At 45.1% G+C, this 23567-nt stretch overlaps 1 protein-coding gene across 1 annotated transcript in view; it reads left to right on the top strand.

Moving 5' to 3' along the window:
• LOC144770674 (IgGFc-binding protein-like) overlaps positions 1-23567 on the top strand; it is a 334107-nt gene that overhangs the window by 114485 nt on the left and 196055 nt on the right. The window contains exons 11-12 of the mRNA XM_078655389.1: positions 9618-9817; positions 20521-20662. Of these exons, the coding sequence (XP_078511515.1) occupies positions 9618-9817; positions 20521-20662 (342 nt within the window). The remainder of the gene's footprint in view (positions 1-9617; positions 9818-20520; positions 20663-23567) is intronic.

Here is a 23567-nt window from a genome sequence, read left to right as displayed (position 1 = left end):
AACCGCCTGAGCCCTGCTGATGCTTTCGCGGCTCCTACCGAGCAGAGAAGGACTTCTGCCTAAGACCACCGAGCCCTGCTGACGCTGTCGCGGCTCCCTTGCAACCTTGAGAACTCCTGAGCCCTGCTGATTTGATCGCGGCTTCCCAGAACCGTAAGAACTACGACTTCCTTGCTCGAGCCCTGCTGATTCGATCGTGGCTCAGAGACTACCCTGGTCCGGTTGGACCCAAGATCACCCAGTATCCCCCAGCTCGAGGATTGAGAGCTGTGCGCCGGATACGCACCCGCAAGTGACTTTGAACCTTGAGACTGTCCCGCTACCCTAGCCCTACCGAGACTTTTCGAGCCCTTGCTCTCCTGTACATAAGAATCTGCGGATCATAAAGATCCATTTCTTCCTTAAAGATATAAAGAGTACGTTCTCTTAATCCTACGGTGTGGTGTCCCTTTGTCGAGTGGTGCTAGCGCAGCGCGTACGATCCTAGATCGGAGGTCCTCTCCCGGAGGGGTTTTCCGCCAGTGCTCGGCTGTGTTCCTAGGAGAGGTGGGTCACAGAGTGGTCAGGTGCCGAGTCTGTCCTCCCCTGGGATCACCCCTCTAACAGGAATGTTGATTGTTTAGAGATCCATCCGGTCCTAAAAGATTTTCTGCTCCATATTTTGCAATCCAGGCAAGCTTCTGAATGGAGTTGCTCAGGCCCAATAATGTCTAGTAATGGCCTTCTCCTCCAACATTCCAGTTCCTGTCCTTCTGTTTCTCCCTTTAAAATGTAGAACATTCTACACTCAGTGGGTGGAATGTTCTAATAGCCTTTTATCTTGGGATAATCGAGGTGTTAAACGCTCTCTCCTTCGCGAAAATCCAACACTCTAGCCTGGGTCTATTCAGGTTCTGGACCTTTAAATATTGGTATATCCCTCGGTCCAGCTGGCTAACATTTAATAATCCACTCTACATAATAATAGCCTTACTTAAAGAAATGGCCTTCCTCAGTTAAATATGGAAATACCCATGATTTTCCAAAATGTGCTAATAATAGTGTGCTACCAGTTTGGTTTCCCCTACTTTATTCAAATGGAGGAATGAGCAAGACTATAAATATACCTCTAGAGTAAAGTGTGAGGTCACTGCGCACTCAACAAAGGGACCGTGGGAGGCTACATTTTAAATATTGTGTACCATTTGGATGTTGCAGTAGGGTACTTTGACTTGCTTTCTACTATTAAGGGTTGGAATAGTGGGGTAAATAAGTAAGGAGAAAAGAGGCAGGGATGCTCTTTGATTCCCTCTACTATTAAAGGAGGTAGCTAGCACACTGTGGGAGAGGAGGTGCAGGCACCAACTAAGTCACCCTTTGCAGGTTGGAGGAGCACAGTGGGAGGAGCAGACATTTGGATGAACTAATGGAGTGTGGAAGCCGATACATGGGCTTATTTACAAGACAATTGCACGTCTGGTGCGTAGATTTTATTGATGCAACAGCAGCGCGATGAGCTTCCCCATATTTACACGGTGATGTAAAGACACCCTGCTTGACATTTCATGGTCTTGAAAATATGTTTCCCTTTCAGACATTTGTAAGTGAAAGGGGCGTTTCATGGGTGTAGCTAATGGAACTTGAGGCAATCCCAGATTTACATTTTGTGTACAATGCATCAGAATCCGAGGCGCCAAGTGGAGAAATACTTTAATTTCCCTTGTTTTTTCCTCTTTCTACTCCTGTACACGCAGAGAAAGAGAACAATGCCATTAATGTTTATTTATGTGCAGGAAGGTATTTCTCCCTGCACAAAAACAATCATCCCCTCAGTGCATGCACCCTTGCTATATGACACAAGGGTTTCGGAGGAGGAGAAGGACAGGAATGGGCCGTATATAAAGCGCATTCTTGCCTTTTTCTTTTGACACACGATAGAGCAGCACGCAACCTTGCTGCTTTGCCGTGCATTAACAGTTTGTAAAGAAGGCCCACAGTGTTTAGGCTCTCTGTGAAATCTGTATGGACTAGGACAGTGGAGAAGCAGATACAGGAGCTTATTTACATGCCCTTTTGCCGCCGGTGCATCACTTTTTCCCATGTTACAAGGGAGCGGAGAAGCAGATACAGTGTTTAGGCTCCATGAGCAGGGAGAGACAGGAGCAGAAATATGGATGTATTAGGCGAGTGAATAAGCAGATACAGTGGTCCGGCTCCTTGAACAGGGAGAGACAGGAGCAGAAATCTGGATCGCCTGGGGGAGAGGAGAAGCAGATATAGTGTTTAGGGTCCATGAACAGGGAGACGGAGGAGCAGAAATATGTATGGCTAAGGGGAGCAAAGAAAGTACCACACTTGGGGGGTGTTTGTAGCGCCCTCATCTTGCCTTGGAGGTCGCCGCTGCAGCTAGCAGCTTGCCTCCGCACATCCTGTCGGCCGAGCGCTGCTCTGAGGAAGGCAGAGCCCGTGGACTCCATTGCCCAGGATCCTCAGCGGCCGGAAGCCGCGCAGCGTGAAACCGCACCAGGAGGCGCATAAAGATCAGCGCTTCCCCCGGCAGAGCGGGGGAGAAAGTACCACACTTGGGGGGTGTTTGTAGCGCCCTCATCTTGCCTTGGAGGTCGCCGCTGCAGCTAGCAGCTTGACGCCACACATCCTGTCGGCCGAGCGCCGCTCTGAGGAAGGCAGAGCCCATGGACTCCATTGCCCAGGATCCTCAGCGGCCGGAAGCCGCGCAGTGTGAAACCGCGCCAGGAGGCGCATAAAGATCAGCGCTTCCCCCGGCAGAGCGGGGAAGAAAGTACCACACTTGGGGGGTGTTTGTAGCGCCCTCATCTTGCCTTGGAGGTCGCCGCTGCAGCTCGCAGCTTGCCGCCGCACATCCTGTCGGCCGAGCGCCGCTCTGAGGAAGGCAGAGCCCGTGGACTCCATTGCCCAGGATCCTCAGCGGCCGGAAGCCGCGCAGCGTGAAACCGCACCAGGGGGCGCATAAAGATCAGCGCTTCCCCCGGCAGAGCGGGGGAGAAAGTACCACACTTGGGGGGTGTTTGTAGCGCCCTCATCTTGCCTTGGAGGTCGCCGCTGCAGCTAGCAGCTTGCCGCCACACATCCTGTCGGCCGAGCGCCGCTCTGAGGAAGGCAGAGCCCGTGGACTCCATTGCCCAGGATCCTCAGCGGCCGGAAGCCGCGCAGTGTGAAACCGCGCCAGGAGACGCATAAAGATCAGCGCTTCCCCCGGCAGAGCAGGGAAGAAAGTATCACACTTGGGGGGTGTTTGTAGCGCCCTCATCTTGCCTTGGAGGTCGCCGCTGCAGCTAGCAGCTTGCCGCCGCACATCCTGTCGGCCGAGCGCCGCTCTGAGGAAGGCAGAGCCCGTGGACTCCATTGCCCAGGATCCTCAGCGGCCGGAAGCCGCGCAGCGTGAAACCGCGCCAGGAGGCGCATAAAGATCAGCGCTTCCCCCGGCAGAGCGGGGGAGAAAGTACCACACTTGGGGGGTGTTTGTAGCGCCCTCATCTTGCCTTGGAGGTCGCCGCTGCAGCTAGCAGCTTGCCGCAACACATCCTGTCGGCCGAGCGCCGCTCTGAGGAAGGCAGATCCCGTGGACTCCATTGCCCAGGATCCTCAGCGGCCGGAAGCTGCGCAGCGTGAAACCGCGCCAGGAGGCGCATAAAGATCAGCACTTCCCCCGGCAGAGCGGGGAAGAAAGTACCACACTTGGGGGGTGTTTGTAATGCCCTCATCTTGCCTTGGAGGTCGCCGCTGCAGCTAGCAGCTTGCCGCCGCACATCCTGTCGGCCGAGCGCCGCTCTGAGGAAGGCAGAGCCCGTGGACTCCATTGCCCAGGATCCTCAGCGGCCGGAAGCCGCGCAGCGTGAAACCGCGCCAGGAGGCGCATAAAGATCAACGCTTCCCCCCGCGTCGCGGGAGCGCGCTGGAGCTGCCTGGGAGAAGCCCGGGACAAGGGCGGGACAGTCTATGACAGTCATAGACAGGAAGAGGCAGGGCTGGGCCATATCTCCTGGCCTGTCTTGTAACGGATCTTTTGGACGTTAAAGACTCTCAATTCCGGTAAAGTGTTCCCCTGATATATTGTCTATATTCCAGGTTGCATTGTATTGGATATATTTGTGGCTTTGTTTGCACCTCAGCTTATTAACTAAGGCTTAGGATAAACCATGCCAAGTTGTTCAAGGAGAAATTTATATCAGGGTCAGGCCCTATTGACAATTACCTGGTGAAGATTGTAAATAAAATCAACAATGATAGGAGGGCCTCCCTGGGAAGGGACAGTCACCCTAACATTACACAAGTCCCCCCGACTCCTGTGGAGAGCCTCCCAGAGGCTGTTATCCCCGATTCGGATCCAACAGTGTTTACCACGGTTTTAGCCCAGGTTCACACTGAGCCACCAGAAGTAGATATACACATAGTAAGCGAGGACAATGAGGATAATGAGGAAGCACTGCCTGTTGCCAGACCGGTTAGAAATTGCAGGAAACAACCAAACAAAAGGGGGGGGAAGCATTCCAAAAAAAGGGTAGATACTCCCTTACAAACACAGACCAATACAGAGGAGCCTAATAAAGTACAGGTTGAAAGCACTGTGACTAATAGTACTCTTAGTCCTGACCAATTTTCACAACTACTTCACTCCCTGGAAGCAATGTTTTAAGCCAAATTAGAGCAGTTTGTTCAACCCCTAGTGCGGAAACTCGACAGTGTTACTGCCGAAGTTAAGAGGTTAGGAGGGTTGTTTTCAAAACATTTAACAACGGCTGACAGTACTAAGGAGGTGGTGATGGATATAGGAGGGCCAGAGCAGGTAGCTAGAGGGGGAAAGCAGCAGCAAGCTACCCAGCATTTAAAGAATATTGACCCAGTCATAACAGCTCCCACCACTGTAGCGAGTGAAGCCACACGAACAACAACAGGGCCTCCTTGTTCACCCAGTAATAGTTTGGTAAGGAGAAGTAGGTCTATGAACCTACCCCCAGCGTGTTCCCCCTACATTGTAGTTCTAACAAATGTTCCGCCCCAAGACACGCAATTAGCCCAGACTCATGAGGAAACACATGATGCCCTTAAAAACAAGACTGTGTCATGGCTAAACCGGAATTGTGGTTTCCCTACAAAATTTCCCCCGGATATCATAACTACTAAAAGGGCAAATTGGATCGGGCCTTCTAAGAAGACCTGCAAAGGGGACTGTATAATCATTAATTTTAGACACCCACAACATGTGGCCACAGTCCTGTTAAGGGCAGCCTCACGGACGCACGATGATAACAGCATAGGGGTGCATCCTCTTGTTTTTTTTTATAACCATCTATCTGGAACGCCCCCACATAGTGCGAGAAGGAGACCCTATACGCCCGTTATGGCTCAGACGCCGGTTTCATTTCAGGGACCCGGCGGAGAGAATCATTTTAATTTTGGTGCGAGGAGGAGACCCTATACTCCCGCTATGGCGCAGACGCCGGTTTCATTTCAGGGACCCGGTGGAGAGAATTACTTTAACTTTGGGCCCAACATCCCTACACACAACAGATTTGATGCGCTTTCTACCCTGGAGTTGTGCGATTGACAAGAGGTAAAAAAGGGTCCTGGGGAAGAGTCACACCCTGTCTCGGCCCCCCCGGTACAGGACCCCTCCCGCTACCCTCTGTAACCCTGTAACATTGTGTAATGCTAAGGGGGTAACGGTTAAGATGATAAGTTGGAACGTCGCTGGCCTGCGTTCAAAGAGAGATGATACCAACTGGTTAAACTTTGTGGAACAATATGATATTGTGGCTCTTCTAGAAACTTGGGACAAAGACTGTGATTTCTGGTTAGATGGTTTCACCTCTTATTTTGTCCCTGCATCAAAATTGTCGGCCGGGAGAGATAAAGGGGGACTTGTGTTATTGGTTTCTGTGAATGTAAGAGGGACAGTTAGCAGGGTAGAATGTGCCTCTAATAATTTCTTAATCCTGGAATTAAAACTTACTAATAACACCAAATTAATTTTAGTAAACTGTTACAATTCTCAGCAAGGGGATTCCCCAAATGTACACTTGTTGTGGTTGACAGAGTTTTTAAACACTTATACTGTAAAGCAAACCACTTTCTGCCAATTCATTCTGTTGGGTGATTTTAATGTCCATTTATGTAGTCATAATTGTTTACTAGTGGATAATGATAGGCCAGACTTCACATCCCCGCAACATTTTGAGCATACTAGTAAGGGGGAAGCACTGGAGAAACTCTTATCTAACAATGATTTGTTTGAAGCAGGGTTTTCAGATAAAAATCCTCGTGTCCCCACATACATAGGCAGGGATTGCGAAACTATAATTGATTACACATTTCTTTCTTCTGGACTTTTAAAATATCTTGTTTCTTACAATGCTATACCCTCCCCTTTTAGTGACCATAATCCAGTGGCAATTGAACTGGTAAATGGTTTTTCCCTTTTAAATAAAACCACCCCGTCATCGGTGGTACCTGAAGTAAAAGTAAAAGATCAGGGGCGGAGATTAAACTGGAGTAAGGTTGTGCCAGAGGAGTTCTTTAATATCATTACTACGAAGGCAGCTCAGGATTTAAATATCTGTGGAGATCCCCATTCTAATGGGGAGGAAGTAATATTCTCCTATGAAGCCATCTGCTCCCAAGTGGCTAAAGAACTCACGACCAAAAGTCGTCCAGCCAAAAATAACTTGGTTACGGGCTGCTTTGACCACAAATGCACTAAATCCCATAACCTCCTGAAAAAAGCACTCCAGGAGCGACCAAGGAATAATGCTCTGGTTGCCCAGCTCAGAAGCGAGTACTCAAGGGTAGTACAGGAAAGGAAAAATAAAATTAAAAACGACGCGTGGGTTGAGCTAATGGATAAAGCATCCCTAAATGATAGTGCAAAATTCTGGTCTATCATTAACACGCCCCTGTTTTCTAATAGCAAAAATAATGTTTTAGAAGTAAATATCGCAGAGGAGGACTGGCTGAGCCACTTTGAACAAATCTACGGTAGTCATTTGGAGTTAGAAATCTTTGTGGCCCCAGCCTCAGATTCTCCCATCTTGCCTGTAAGGTTTCACTTGGCGGAAGTTGTAAAAGCAATTGAGGACTCGGCAGGACGATAGGCACCAGGGCCAGACGGGGTTCCCTCAGACATGTATAAAGCTAACCCTTTGTACTGGGCCAACATCCTGACTAACATTTTTAACTCCTCGGCCTGTGTTGGATTCCCTAAATCTTGGTCCGGGTCAACAATAATCCCGGTCTTTAAGAAGGGCCAAAGGGCTGACCCTAGATGTTATAGGCCCATATCCTTGCTAGATTCCTCTATAAAAATTCTGGGGAAGGTAATTCTAGCAAGGATAACAGGGTGGGCCTCTGACAATAACATCCTGTCAGATGCCCAATATGGCTTTAGAGCTGGGAGGAGCACGGAGGATCAATGTTTGAACCTACACTTAATAACAGCTAAGTACACCAAGGCTGCCAGGGGCTCCATTTCTTTGGGTTTTATGGACTTGTCCACAGCTTTTGATCTAGTCAATAGGTCAAAGCTGTGGACTATGCTCCTGGAACTGGGACTTGACCAGTCCCTTGTGTATTTTTTGGCCGAGCTGCATATGGATCTGAACGCCTCAATCAGGATGACAAAAGAGGGGAAATGCACGTCCAGTTTTAAGTCTGGCAGAGGGGTGCCCCAGGGATGTATCTTGGCCCCTATGTTATTTACTTTATATGTAAACTCATTGGAGGTAAACCTGTTAACAGCGACTCCAGACATTCCGCGTATGGGAGGAACACCGGTTCCGGTGCTCCTATACGCGGATGACGCTGTCCTGTTGGCGAGGACCCCGTTGGGCCTGCAAAGACTGCTGGACTCGTTTGGAGATTTTATGAAAAGCCTGGATTTGGTAGTAAACAATGGCAAATCGCATGTTATGTCTCTGGGGCCCTCAAAAAACAAAGTTAAGACCTTTTTTGTGGTAGTGAAGAAATCACCAGAGTGAAGGTATTTACCTACCTGGGAGTAGTCTTTGATGATAAGGGTTCATGGTCCCCTCAACTCTCAATTAAGGTAAATTCGGTGAGAAATTCTTCAGCTGCAGTGCTAGGCTTTGCTAAAAGGCTGGGGGGGAAACCCTATGAGGCAATCTTAATAATCTACAAAGCCAAGACTATTTCCATCGCAAGGTACGGGGCCTCAATATGGGGATTCACTAAGCCCGACGTTATTCAAACTGAGGAAAACAAATTCCTACGGTCCCTCCTAGGCCTCCCTCAATCTACTGCTACCCACTCTGTCCATCTAGAATTGGGGATTGGTTACCTAGCAGATATAATTAAAATAGCCCCAATGCTGCTATGGATTAAAACTTGGTTAAATCCGAACCTCTCCCTAAATCATAAGATCTTAAAGGACTGTATTTTGCTCGATAATATGAACAAAATCCAGTGGTTGTCTTACATAAAAATGTTAGCAATGTATATGGGGCGACCAGAGATCTTTTTTAATCCGGAATCTCTTTGTAAGGCAGACTTAGAGTGGGTAAAAACTAATTTCATCAAGCTAAGGGAGGCAGAGCGGGAAGGAGTAGAATCACGTAAATCTTTGGTTAGGGGCCATGTTTCGGTTACCCAGTCAATAGCTATGTCACCTTACTTGACCGTTGTAACAAATTATTTTCATAGATGGTTATTGACTAAACTTCGGTTTAACCAAATTTACACAGTACTCGGGGATTTGGAGGGTTGGAGTAGACCTGAAGATGCTGCTCCATGCAAATGTGATGACTTTTCCCCGCAAGACACTATGCACTTTATGATCTTTTGCCCATTGTACCAAGATGCCAGGAAAAGGTTTATTCTTCCATTACTGAAAAAGATGAATTTTATTCAGTGTAAACCTGCTTTATTGTTTTTACAACTGTTAGAATCCCCGGTAACTATGTTCTGTGTCGCCAGCTTTCTTGCCGCGTCTGTCAGAAATAAGAGGGTTAGACAGAAAGCTATCCAATGAACTTGAATCCTCTTAATATACAGACAATGTATTTCTATCATCTGTTTAAACATGGGATTGAATGATCATGTATTTTATTCGATTTTGAATTGCTTTATTATCCTGTATACTACATTTTTAACAGATATTTTTAATGTTTTTGTATTTGTATAGCATACTTTTATGATTTTAAATAATCGAATAAAGTGGTTTTGACTTGACTTGACTTATTAAAATCTGGATGTACCATGAGAGTAGAGGAAAACAGGCAAAGCCACATACTTGGTATCACAAGAGAACCTGGGATCTGAATTTACCAGAAAAATGGAGGGGATGCAACATTTCACACACTACACACAGGAGAAGGATTCTGGACAACAGTGCAGTGAAGACGCAGGGGACGTTGTGGACAGTTTGTACAGAGTGGCTGGGACTGGAATCCAGATATGCATCAATAGTAGGGCTCATCTCATATTTTGGTTTAACTCCACATTTTGACACAATTGTTTCTGGCCAAGATGCCAGGGTTCTGCAGCTTGGTCTCCTGGTTTGGCAATGATATTGGAGCTGTGTGGATGATTTGAGTATACAATTTCTACATTCCAGACCTGAAGCATCATGTTATTTATTTCCTTAGCGATCACATGTCCAGCTAACAGCCACTATGAACTCTGCACATACACCTGTGATTACACCTGTGCATCCCTCCTGGAGCAAACTCATTGCACAGGCCGATGCTATGAGGGCTGTGAGAGTGATGGCGGGCACGTCTTCGATGGCAGCCTCTGTGTGTCCAGGAAGGCTTGTGGTTGCATGTACAACGGGAGGTATCTACAGGTAAAACACTTTTTTATCTTACTATGATAAAAGCAAAAGGAGCCAATTGCATGTAAACTGTTTTCCTAATACTTTACTTAGCAAAGTGCCATGCCCGGCGATGGAAAAAATAGTGTTAAAAACTAAGAAGTGTATTTAAGGAGGAAAAAAGAAGGAACACAAGGAAAAATATATGGAGCTTTTTACTTACTGTAAAGCTTACTCTCTCTCCCACTGCAAGGATATTATTGAGTAATAGTTTTAGGAAAAAAGAAAAAAGCTACATTTACTAATCAATATTCCTCAAGTGGCTTCATTGCAAATGCCCTGCATGGAAACAGCTAAAAATTCAGCTCAAGAGGTGGCCATTTCCCTTGTGTAATGCCCTAAATTTCTCTTGGCAATAGGAGTACTGCTTTTAGGGTAAGGCAACAGCTATGGGGGACCAGAGGCTGCAAGGAGCTTCTGAAAGCTCTTAGCATTCGCTGCTGGAATAAAACTGTCATATTGCAATTTGTTTTTAAAATGAGAGATCAATTAAAAAAGAGTGCATTAAGTGTGGTACAATCTCCTATAGAATAAATGAATTGGTAAAGAACAACGGATGGGCTATACCCTGGTGTATGTAAAAGTAAGATGAGATCTTAGGGAAAAACCTGAGCCTTGAACATTGAACTTGCTGTCTGGCAAGAATTTTGGGTAAGGATCCTAACATAGCAGAGCCCTATGATCCCTTGCTTTTAGACAAAGCTAGTAATGGAGCAGGTGAATGGATTACTAGTCGCTTATGTTTGAGACTGTGGCAAAGGGGATGGTGAATGTTAAAAGGGGATACATCTCCACAGGGCTTCTCCTTAGGGCAGTGTCTCCCTAACTGCCCTAAAGAGGAGACATTGAAAGCATTGAAGGGCGATATGAACCTGAAAATTGTCGCAAGACCCAGCGAGAAGCCCTGTCAAGGCACACCCGATGAAAAAGGAAGACCACACCTCAAAAGTAGCCTCTAGAATAGCAGGTCAATGGGACGGCTGTGTAAAGAACCTCAGGAACAACACTTCCCCTTGAGTCCCACCTTCAGAATGTCCTCACCTCTTTGTAAAAAGAAGATTAGGACTGCAAGGACTCATTGTGGATGGCTGCCCTAGGATTTGGCAAGGCTCTCCTTAAATTAGATTCCAAAGATTGCAAAGAAGGGTCTACAGTGTTTATGCCTTATCCGCAACCCCTTGCTAAATGAGTTGAAAAGAGTAAGCAATCCTGAGGAAGCAAGTGTTTGTGTCTGTACAAATAGATTTAGATAGGGAAACCTGCACCTCAGGCAACTGGTGTGAAAAATCCAGGGATGGAAGCGAGGGGAAAAAAGAGAAGTGGAAAGCCCGACACAAATTATCCACTAGCCCATTCCTGCTTTAGGAAACGCTGCTCTGTCCAAAGACTGGTCATATTCTGCTGTTCTGCTAAGCTGAAAGACCTGATATCCTGATGGGATTTTGTCATCTGGTTTTCCATTTAAGTAAAGACTGCCCACTTTTCTAAGGCCGGGAAAACCCCACAAGAGCCCAATGTATGGCTGCCTGCTCCCTGCATTTGGTGGAAGGGTTGGAATCCATTCAGCTGCACGACCCCTGAATGTTGGGTCAGTACAGGGCTGCCCCATTAGACATGATTGCCACAAAACAACTCAAGCAGCTGGAAGGGGAAGAGACATTTCTCCAAAAGATAGGCAGGCAACAGTTCCGGGTGCAGTTCATTGTGGATATTCAAAGTGGCTGTAATGAGCACCTTCTTGGTATCCGAGATGAGAGACTAATAGTAAAGCACAAAATGAACCAGGGGCTTGAGTTTCTTATGGCTTCCAAAGATTACTTCAATGGAAGCCACCAACTCTTCCCATATGTTCAGTCATTACCTGGCCGCAGAATATAACTTTACCAGATCTCCATGCTGCCTTTGTGAGGGAGAAACATGCTTCTTTCTGTGTGTGGCTTGAAAGGGGTATCTATGAAATTCAAGTACTTGATGAACCCTTACCTTGTTGAGAAAAAATGACAGGTCTTCAGGCATTGGTACTCCTGGCAATGTCGTCCTGTGCCTTTGGGAGAGAAGGGGCAGATACAAGCCGGTTGATGAAATAAAGAAACAGAGTAGTTCCTTGCTTGTGCCAAAAACAAAAAAAGAGCGAACACTCTTGCAACTATAGAGAATCAAAATAGAAAGATCAAGAACTATAAATGCTGCGTGTCAAGGATATATCTTGGTTACTTCTGAAAAATCAGGTACACTTGTATGCAATGCTTAAGTCTACAGCATCTGTGGAGACCTCTGGAAGTTTCAATACAATGATGGTCAGAATGGTTAGTATCTTGAATGGATAGTGAGGGGAAAGCTTCCTTGCTGACAGCTGCCCTTCCCAAGGCACTTTGTTTAACAGCTCCATGACACCCTGCTGGAGAGCTACTTGCCCCACTAGATGGCACAGCCATGACATCACCATGACAGATGGATATGAAGGATTGGCAAACACTAAGTCTGATATCTGCTTCTTACAATATCCAGGATCTGAGATAAATTCCACTCATCATCAGGACAAGAGATCCACACAGGAAGATCTACTGTGCTGACATATCTATGTATTTAAGGCTACTAGAGCAGAGTACAGTGGAGCTTTTGGCAGGACTTAGTGGATGTATGGGCTTCGAACCAGAATCTAGCCTTGGACGCTGAGTATGAATAAAAAACCTTTCTAGTAAATAAAATCATCTTAGGAGTTGATGTTTGGGCTTGCTGTCCTTAGTGGTCTATTTGGGTAATTCCTCCAGCATGGAAGCTTTAGCCGCACAGTTTTCTTACTCTGGACAGCCTTTCAAGATCTTATTCAGATAAGTCTACGACATTCCACCACAGAACCTGAAGCAATTGGTTAGGTGAATAAGCTCAACCATGTTGATCTAGCACCCCTAAAAGAACAAGATAGACTTCCTGCATCAAGTTTATCAGAACCTGAAAGGTACTCTGGACGCAAATCACATATGCCAGAATCGGAAAGGTACTCGGGACGCAAAGAATAGTATATGAAGTATTGATTTTTGGCGTGTGTGCAAAATGAGACAAAGCAAAGACCACTTGGGAACTACCTCCACCTGCTTCATTAAAAAAATGACTTTGAGACAACTGACTATTTATATGAGCTGAAAATTCTACTTTGATGTTCAAAGGGTACTACTCTGATGAACATCTGTGTGACAGCAAATGTGGGTCTCTTGGCCTAAACTCCTCTTACCACTGCTTAGTGGGGACATTTCTACTACCTTACACAAAATAAGTCTGCTTGGTGTACCTATCTGGTAATGAGGCTAGAAATGCTTCTCATCTGATAGTATGGTTTGTTGGTGAGTTTGAGGTTTCTGTAAAGGTTCATGAGCAAGACCCATCTTTAATATATTTCTCTTCTCATTCTGGTTCCACATCTAGTAATGGATGAGGAACTGAAAGGAACTACACCCTGCTGGTGAGATTGAACTAGAACAGGCCCCTTGTACTGCTCTAATGGTGGTTCAGTAACTAGATTGTGAGATGCATGTGTAAAGGAGACAAGAATGCAAGCTCTGTCTTGGGAGGGGGGTTCGCTCGAGAGGAAGGACCAGCACACTATCTGGTAGAGGACTACCCTCAATAGGATGACATGTGCCTCCTGAAGGATGGCTTCATCTTAACCCACAGTTGCAAACTGACCTGCTTAGTAAACATTTATCTCATCTCAAACCCCCACTGTTTGACTTCTTGCAGCACCATTGCTTCTTAGCAGCATGCAGTTCTGGCCCATGAACGCCAAGAGGTGGGGCAGTATGATGTGGACACAGAGAGCTTGACTTGAACCTGCACCATGTGCCACTGATGATTCCAGGGTATGACCCAGGGGCAAATCTGCGGGGACCTGTAGGGCAGGTCCTTCACCCCTACTCATGCCAGTCATATCTGGCAGCATTGAGTAAAGTAATGCATCAAAGCTACAGAAACTCACTAAAAAAAAATTTGCGTTCACTGGACGACATCTGCAGCTTTATTCAGTGGACAGTTTGCTTTCTTCTAGCATGAACTAGAATATTTCCCTAGGCAATAACACTTCAGCCTGCTGTCCATTTAGTTGCCATCAATTTCTCCCTCGATAGTCCGGTCTGTCTTCGATGCAACAATCAACAAGCTGATGGAGAAATGCTTAGATTTATGGTTGCTCTGATTCTGTGTGTATCGAAGGCGGAACTTGTGTTACCGTGAGGAGCGTAGCGCTGGGAAACCCTTGGTGGGTAGCCATGCGTTTGATAAATCAGGTATAATAATCTGTCACTCTTGACAGAAACCAGCCATATCCTAACCATCCTTGGTCCTGCTCTGTTAGGAACAGCACAGCCAGGCCAGGTCCCATCCAGACATATGCAACAAAAGCATAAACCAGTTTCAGCCAACTTAGGTGCAGATTTGCAAGCCCCTTGTGTCACTTTTGCGCCGTTGTTGCGTCACTTTGGTGATGCAGTGGTGGCGTAAAAGTTGCGGCCCTTTTAAAACGTGACGCATCTAAGGAGATGCATCACATTGTAAAGTCCTGCGTGACATTATACCAGTGTCAGGTATAAATATGCAGGGTAGGCGTTCCCACGCAGGAGAGCCTCATAAAAGTGACACAGTGAAATCTACAAGATTTCACTGCATGATGTTTAGGACGCCACTGTGTCAAAACCTTACTCCTGCTTGAAGCAGATGTAAGGTGTGACGCAGTATGTTCGGAATAGGCCACAACACACATTTCTGGAGTTGTGCCGTGCTTGCGACACAACTCCAGCAATGCGTGACTTTTCCGTCAACAGATGCGTCAGAATTTCTGATGCATCTGTCAATCCTTGCGCCATGGTGCGCCGTATTGTAAATAGGGTGCATCAATGGTGACGCAAGGGTTTTGCCTGGTGGCGCAGGTAAAGAGACTCATCTCTACAGATGCTTCAATTTTGGGGAAATCGGTCCCTTGGTCCTTGCCAGTGCGATACAACTCCACGTTGCAATATAGTGATGTGGTCGCGGTAAGCATGGTACCTACGTTGGGCATCCATGCTGGTCAATTCTTTATTTTAATGGCTCCATCAGCGCCCAGCACTATCGACCAAAGGACTAAGGGGGAAAAATGGCAAGAGAAGAGAACAGAGGTGAGAGGAGCACCCCCACCGACTTAATGATCGGGGGGGGGTCATCCTCCCATGCTGCTCACTTGTACTGCACATTGACTCTCCTCAACAACGTCCATGATTTGTGAATGTTTTTGCCTGGAATTCATACATGTGTCATAAGTCTCACTGAGGCGACCAATCGCAGCCGATGTGGACAGCACCCTGAGCTGACTACTCCGCTGAGTCCTTTACACATTGTCTCAAAATGCAGCATTATGCGTACAACTTGCTCTCAGAGTTTGCAAGCATTTCTACAGCTTTTTGCAGTTGTTTGCACAGGCCTGTAAGGGCGGGATTTTCCTTCTAGAGTCTGCATATCATTCTCTAGAATCCCGTCTCAGGTCGACTGGACCTTTTTACCTGTCATAGAATGAATTAGGCAATCTATATACCAATAGTCAATCAATTTCAACGATTCCCACTGTTTCCCCCAAAGAACCACCGACTAAAGACTAAGTTTGAAGATTTATTACAAAGCCAAAAACAACTGAATGTATAAACACCTCAGCAAAAGGTTTAGAAGATAAACAGGCACTAATACAAACATAATCCTACGGAAGAGTCTCAGACGGCTCAGGAATAATGCAAGAATCAATTCAAGAATCATCAGGGTAACAAGAATTGCTATAACCTGAGTTTTAGTATGCATTGATAAAAGGTATAAATTTAGGTTAATCTGTCCCTACACTATACTAAGTGACATCCCTACTCAACAATAGCCCAATCTAATAAAGGTGTCAGCAGTGGCGACTTCCAAAGAAGTTCACTCACTTTCTTACGACTTAGTCTAAAGACCCCTCAGTCATAGCTAAGCTCTCTGTCTGGTCAACCGCTCCCTCTCGCTCCTCAGCTCATCTACTCTGCCTCCTCCCTCGGGGTGCTGTCCCTAATAAAAAAACCCACAATGTGGATGACACGCCTTCAGGTACGCCCCTCTCGAAGGTGTTGGTTTTCAGATTTTTCCATTATGGCACCTCTCCATCCTTGTCCGTTAAAACGTCCTTGGGTCCCAGGCTCTCCTTCGCTTCAAGTTGCTTCCTTAAATTCCTCGGCTACTCCTCCACGTCTGAGCCTAGTATCCTAACACTCATACACAATGGGCCCTTCTACTCCACTATCTACTTGGTCCTGCACCTGCAAAGGAATACATGTGAATCGGCTCACAATTTCTTAATGTTGCAATTGACTTTAGCTAAAGGCAGCTTTCTCCAAAAATATTTCTACGATTTAATGCTAAGCAATGCATCTTAGATCAGGCCTACATGATTTCCATGAACTGGGCCTCTGCACGTTTATGTGCCCAACATCCTAACATGAACAATATCTTTTGTTCTTTAAGCTTCCATCTTTAAAGCAAAATACATTTTCTAACTCAAGCAATTTTATCACGTTTAAAAGGTACAGGTAAGGTAATGTATTACAGGGATACATTGTAATTAATTTTTTTTAGTAATAGGCAGTACCACTTCAACTTCTTTCGGTTGGGGTAGTGACAGAACCAAATTAATTGCTTTTGCGAATTTTACCCTGCTGTGTGCCACGTGAGTAGTCCAAGAATCATTGGCTGCAAATACCAGCCCCCGATATGGAAAAGTGCAAGTGTGATGTAAACGTTCATTGCCTATGGAAATTTGAGTTAACTAAGTGATTTTTTGGACCACATGCCATTAAAAAAGATTTGTTAAAATTTATACGAAGATCTAAAGCAGCCATAAAATCAACAAAGCCCTGTACTAAAGTGCGCAATGCGTTTTGGTGTGCGGCCCATTAGGACCGCATCATCCGCATAAAATAAGGCGGGTAGGGTATTACCATTAATAATAGGAACGCCATTAGGGAGCTTTGTCAAGGAGTCATGCAAATCGTTAATATTTGATTTGACCAACATTATCGTCTAAGGCTTCCCCAACAATGAGGCTGCATTGTGGTGCCACCAAACCCAGTGACATACGCCTCTCAGTTAATTCTATTTCATTGGTGACTATGTTAACTGCTCTCACCAACATGCTATTGATACTTGTCGTGGTCCAAGAGTTTAAGCTTGATACTCCATTACGTTTCCCCATATTTATGTGTATAGCGGTACTTATAATTGTGATAGATGTAGCTCACCTTAATACACTTAAGTTGGTTACACTGAACGAGGGATGGCCCGGGCTCTTCTTGGCTCTGACGGGCGAAGACAGGCCTACCCTTTGCCCGGATGCGGTGCGGCACGCCCGCGTGCGTCCTGCGCTGCGGGAGCCCTTGCGGTGCTTTGAGAGCCTCCTGGTGCGTCAGTGGGCCGTCACGGCGTGCGCCGCTAGACTGCCGCTAGCTGTAGTCCCCCCTCTGCTAGTCACTCAGCGGTATGCGTGGCAGGAAAGCACGGAATATGCTGCAGTTCCAGTGTGGCAGGCAAGCGGCCCTCTGTCCCGGTGTGGCGTGGCAGGAAACAGGTAGGTGATTTCTGATTTGAGCTCCCAGGGCGAACACGGAACCCATTTTAAGACTACTTTTAGATTTTGATAAAATAATATACCTATTTGGGTGTTTTCCATGGATGTATGACGTTACAACGCATACTTTTACATCGCATGCCTTTACAACTCGGTATTTACAACGAATACCATTACAACGCATAGTGCTTTGGGGTGCTGGATAGTGAATAGTTTAATTTACTATTCCAACTCCAGTCCCCGTGGACACTAGGGAAGGTGTTGGACAGTAAATTAAACATATTCCCTATCCTAGAGCGCCCCCCAGCGCAATGCGTTGTAATGGTTTGCGTTGTAAAAGTTGTGTCGTAAAGGCACTGCGTGGTAAAAGTTGCGCTGTAAAGGATGTTTCCCGTTTTCCATACATACATGCAATAGACGCCTATGGTTTGTGGATTGTGTGCTTAACCCAATGGAATCCACTGGGAAAATGACATCCACCAAAGGGACTTTACACCGTGGTTGATTTCTGTCAGTCGTCTCTCAATTAGTGTCTGGTCAGCCAACAGAGATCTTCTATCTCCTCCAGAATACTAAATCAGGTTCCAATAGTTGTGCCCGCTAACTTGAATTTAAGGCAATAAATTCATGGTCAAACAAAAGTCACACATGTTGTTTCACGATAATCTGTGGGTTTTTGGTGAATTCCCTGACTTTGAGTATAGGGAAGATAAAGTATTGTCCTAGCGTTTTGACACCCTCACAGGTAATTAGCCGTGCTATACAAATCCAGATTGATTTCCAGTTGGTTGAAGCCATATTAGCATTATTTCTACCTAAACAGTTCCTTTCTTGACGATTCTGTAATCTAATGTTTGGCGACGTGTGCAGGAGACAGGTGAGCTGGCCGGGGATCTCAAGTAGACTCCCGGATATGATAGAGAGCTGTTACCACCTAAACTGGGACCAGAGTTTATGGTTCTATTCTGTTCAGCAAACCTTTTTCCTGATGCGTCGATTTAACATAGAATGTAAATCCAGTGACTCCTTGAATAAAACAGAGGAGTAAGACTGATAAATCACCTTTAAATGACCCACTCAGTCAAAGAACCTGAAGCATTTCCAAGCTGGAGACAAATTGAAAGTAACTTTTATTCCAAAGTATCACAAAATGAATTTGAAAATTATTCAGGACAAGATGTTTCTTATGATTATGGGATATTTATTAATACATTTCAAAGTGATCATTTTTCTCAATTGCATTGTAGTATTACATTTCAAAAGCATTTTGGCAGAGCTAAAGATAGGTGGGTTCCGAACGGAAATGATCACCAAGAACCCCTCTAGTAAGAGATCTTCCAAGTTAGCCTGTCTAGAACCTTCTTTGTATCCCTCATGACCTTCTTTCTTCTCTTGTGGCTTTGGGTCTCATGAGTTTTGCATGCATACGTTTCGCAGGTGATGCTCCAATACCTTCAGAACACCCCCCCTAATTTAGCCAGTGCTAAGGCTAGGGTCAGACTTGCCTATAGAGCATCCCAGCAGTACCAAATGGACCACTCTGACAGGTTAGTGTGTTGTCCAGTAAATTTCACTTGTGGGCTCTTTTTAGGGTCTGGTGGGACGGTTATAAAAAGCAAACATTGCCTGTAGCAAGCTCAAATCCATGCAGTCTTCTATACATTGAAAAATACTTACACAGCGTGGTTTACAAGTTCAAAACTGCTCCTGTTTGCAAATATTTGCCACTTTTGTTTAGCTATCTAATTAACTAATGGGACCACTTTTATTTGAATGTGAATTTATAATAATAATCCACATTTGTAAAGCGCACAATCACCCGTAAGGGTCTCTAGGCGCTGGGGGCCGTCGGAAAGATTAAGCGAGCTATTGCCCAGAGTCACATGGTGCTGGGCTAACCTGCCGCCGGAGCCGGGGATCGAACCCTGATCCCCAGATTCCAGCGTCAGTCGCCCTGGCCGCGGCACCACGCCTCTCCCTGCTCACTCACACACTCACACAGCATTGTAGGTACCCCTTACTTCTTGGAGTCTAAAGGGCTATATGTCAAAATATCGAAGTGATTAATAGCCACCTGCACGTATATATATATATACACACTTATACATATCGCTTCCCAGTTTTCACCATAAAGCCACTGCTCTCAGACGTGGTGGGTGCTGCGGCTCACGAGCGCGGTCTCACGTACGACTCATTTCTATCCTCAAGGGAACGTCGTGCACTCCAGAGTGATTGCAAATAACTTTTATTTTATTAGGACATGACAGTCAAGCTGACAGACGCATTTCGGGCCCCTGACCTTTGTCAATGTCTATATATATGTCTGTATATATATATATAAAAAAAAAAAATATATATATATATATATATATATATATATATATGTGTGCGTGTGTATATAAATATCTATCTATATATACTACATACATAAATATATACGTATATATATATATATATATATATATATATATATATATATATATATATATATATATATATATATATATATATATATATATATATATATATATATATATATATATATATATATATATATACTTCACACAATTGGCTATCAACACATCATCAAGTTCACAATTCCTTACCTCGACGATATATTAGGAAGCAATATTCTGGAAACAATCGAAGTGCAGGTAGATATTTGAAGTACGATTTTGTGTCAGAGCACTAAGTCATTTCAATTATTGCTGTAGAATCAGGAACAATACCCAACCACTGAAATACTGCTAGCACACGAAAGTGAGTACATTTTTGCACCAGACTCCAAGTTTTGTACTATGCAATAGGGAGTAGTGGGAACAATAGTCATTTCAAATGTTTCTTTCAGGAAATTCTCCTTAACACGCTGCTTTGCCTGTGCAGTTTCCTCCAGGTAGAACTTGAAGTTAAAAGGCTGAGCCCAATTTATACCACACTCATCAAGTGCTCAAAGTGTAAAAATATTTGCACTTAGCATAGCACGCGGAATGTGGCTGTACGTCACTGTTTTCCAGGGTAGGTGCAAGATGGATGACACACTAACACTTTGTACCTCTTTCCTCTTCTCTAGCTGGGCGTCACCATCCTGGAGAATGGCTGTACTAAATCTTGCACTTGTGGTCCAGGCGGTAGAATGCTATGTAAAGACCACAGCTGTGCCAATAATGAACAATGCCTCAATGAAGATGGAGGTGTTAAATGTATCAATATAGGTAAGAGTTTACTCCACTGGCAAATGTTTAACGTCACAGTACTGATCTTGTTGCTTCATGGTACACTTGTGCTGAAGACTTTCAGGCATCGGATGTCACCCAAAACATGATTTCACGAAACTTTAGAAAAGTTTATTGGTGATTGGGCAGTCGGGAGGATAATGGCTGTAAGAAACTGAGTTGTTGCTTGACTGGGGTGTGAGTCCTTATCAATCAGCAACCACAATCCGTGTCAGATTATAAACAACAGCAAGAGGGTATTAAGTATGCGGGAAGTAATGGCGCTCAATCAGAATTTGCGTATATATTCAAATTTTGGAAAACAAACAGTAGTCACTGGTGCAAGCAGGGGGGGGAGACCCTACACAAAACCCCTCAATTTTAAATGTAAAAAGGATTTTACACTTAAGACTCATACAACAAAGTCCCGCGCACACAGATTTAAGTTTCAACAAGTACAGTACTCATATATGTAATTTACGAAAAAACAATGATCCAACGTCGATTCTTTAAATTTTGATGTGTCACTTCTTTTATTAGATGTTCACACCAATAGAAATTGACACAATCCGTGTCAGGGTAAGGCACAAGCAAACCCCAAATTAACCTGTGCTCACCCCCTGGTAGCTTGGCTCAGAGCAGTCAGGTTTAAAGCAAAAGCAATGTGTGAAGTATTTGTGCAAAACCTCAAACTGTAATAAAGTGAAACCACACATACCAAGTTAGAAAACAGAGCTTTCTGTAATAATAAAACAAGCCAGAAACAACAAAATCCCAATTAGTAGAACTGGAGACATTCAACTTTAAAGACTTGGGTCAAAATAGTGCCAAAAACCACACAGTGTCAACTGTGGATATCTGATTGCCCCAAACTAGGACAAAGTCACAAGTTCAAGCCAACCACGATGAGCGCAGGTCGGATACAGGCAGGGCCACTAGAATTATGTGATTGTGCGGCTGCTGAGGTTTTCTCGTAATTATAGCTTCATCACATTTGCCACATAATTCATCATCTGCCGCATAATCTGCAGATTGTAACAACAACATTTTTGTTTCTAACTCATATGGTTCAGAAGTTACTAAAAATGCGATGACATGTATTACTGCTTACTGCTTAGTGGAAGGGCCTTTGCAAAGCCCGACTGATCATCTTTCTGTTCCTCTATTGCAATATTTGGATGTTAAGCAGGTACTAATGAGATGCAATCAATGCCTACATAGTGTTACTAAGTTTAAAAATGATAAGAAAAACGAATTATTACTGTTACAAAATGTGCAGCATTGTGCTGCATTATTTGACTTTTCTTGCTGAATAATTTACTCAACCCTGTCGCATAATTTGGCCCTCTTCTGCCACATAATTTCAGTGGCCCTGGCTACAGGGAAATATGAGCCAGATGTCCGAAAGTGGAGTAATCCCATGTTAATCTTCCACGGTCGTTTACCCACGGCGATGCAATATTTCCTGATGAAGGGCTTTGCTGGCCTGAAATATATTGGGTCTGCTCAAGCATGGTTTACCCAATTTCTTGTGTTGTTATGATAAAGAACGAGATGAATTCTAAAATTTGATGAATTATCAATTATGATGATCGAATAAATAAAAATTGGGAACCAACCAGCGCTCCAACTTTTGATTAACATTGGACTACTCCACTTTTAGACACCTGGCTACAGGGACCCAGTTGGGCCTGCTGAACAAAGTATTTTAAATCCTAATTTGTGGAGCGTTGGGAGGATCTGCATCAAAGATGTGATGAGAAGCTGAAGTGATGCATCAAATCCAAGATGCGGCAAGGCTGCGATGCGAGGGCCTGCGTTGTCATCAAGGATCTTATAGACAGGACTTGTGATGCGTAGTCCAGCATCGAGGATGCTGAGCGTAGTCGGGGTGATGTGTCATTTGTTAAGAGCTGTGAGGCTGCGATGTGGAGTCCAGGGTCATCATCGAGGCTGCAGCCAATGATGGATGCCAGGGCCTGCGCCAAGGAGGCATCACGCAGTTAGGGTGATGTGGCGGTACCAAAGAGCTGTGATGTGAGTTTTTGCTATGGTTCCAATCTTTGCAGCAGCGGCAATGCATCGGTTTTGCTTGGTTTTGTGCCATGCAACAGAGGAAATGCATTGGTTCTATTAGGTCCACACGGAGGCTGGCCGAGCACCTTAATCCCACTTCCAAGGGTTCAGGACTGGTGTAGCACAAACCAGCAGGGTAGACTCACAAATGGCAGCGTCCAGGTTTAGAAGCAGGGTTTTTGGAAGCCCGTTTTTTCCCTGAGGCTTTAGATCATGAGGCCAGCCAACTATCCCTTGGAGCCCCTCTGGGTTCTGGGTTCTGGGTTCAAGAGATTCCTTCTTACCCAGGCAAAAGGGCAGCTGACAGCAAGCCTGCACTTCAGGGCAGCAGTTTCATCAGAGAAGCAGTCCAATTGCCTGGCAGTCCTTTTTCCTGGCAGCAGACAATCTACAAGTTCAGACGTGTACTGATGTGGTGGTGCCTGGGGTCCAGTATTTATACCCAATTGTGCCTTTGAATTGGGGGAGATGCTTCTAGAGGTTTCCATTTGAAGCCCCCATGAATCCTGCCTTCCTTGTCCTGGCTCTAGATTAACTACAGGGGGTATATAGCCCTTTGTGTGGATGCAGGGCACAGCCAATTCAAGTGTAAGTGGGGTTGTGCCCAGCTTCTCCCTCCCATTCTGCAAGTATTTGCCCATCCTGGCACACCTAAGCTCCCTACTGTGTGTGGCTGTTTAGGAGGTATACACCAAGCTCAACTATCAAGTGCACCCAGTCCTTAGAGCAGAGACAGGCTATATGCATTAAATGGATAAGACAGGAAAATGCCAACTTTCTAAAAGTAAACACAAGGAGATGATGGATGGAACGCTGAAACTTTTCAGAC

Source organism: Lissotriton helveticus, chromosome 7 (assembly GCF_964261635.1).
Source record: "Lissotriton helveticus chromosome 7, aLisHel1.1, whole genome shotgun sequence".
NCBI lineage: Eukaryota > Metazoa > Chordata > Amphibia > Caudata > Salamandridae > Lissotriton > Lissotriton helveticus.
This window is presented reverse-complemented; position numbering and strand designations above follow the sequence as displayed.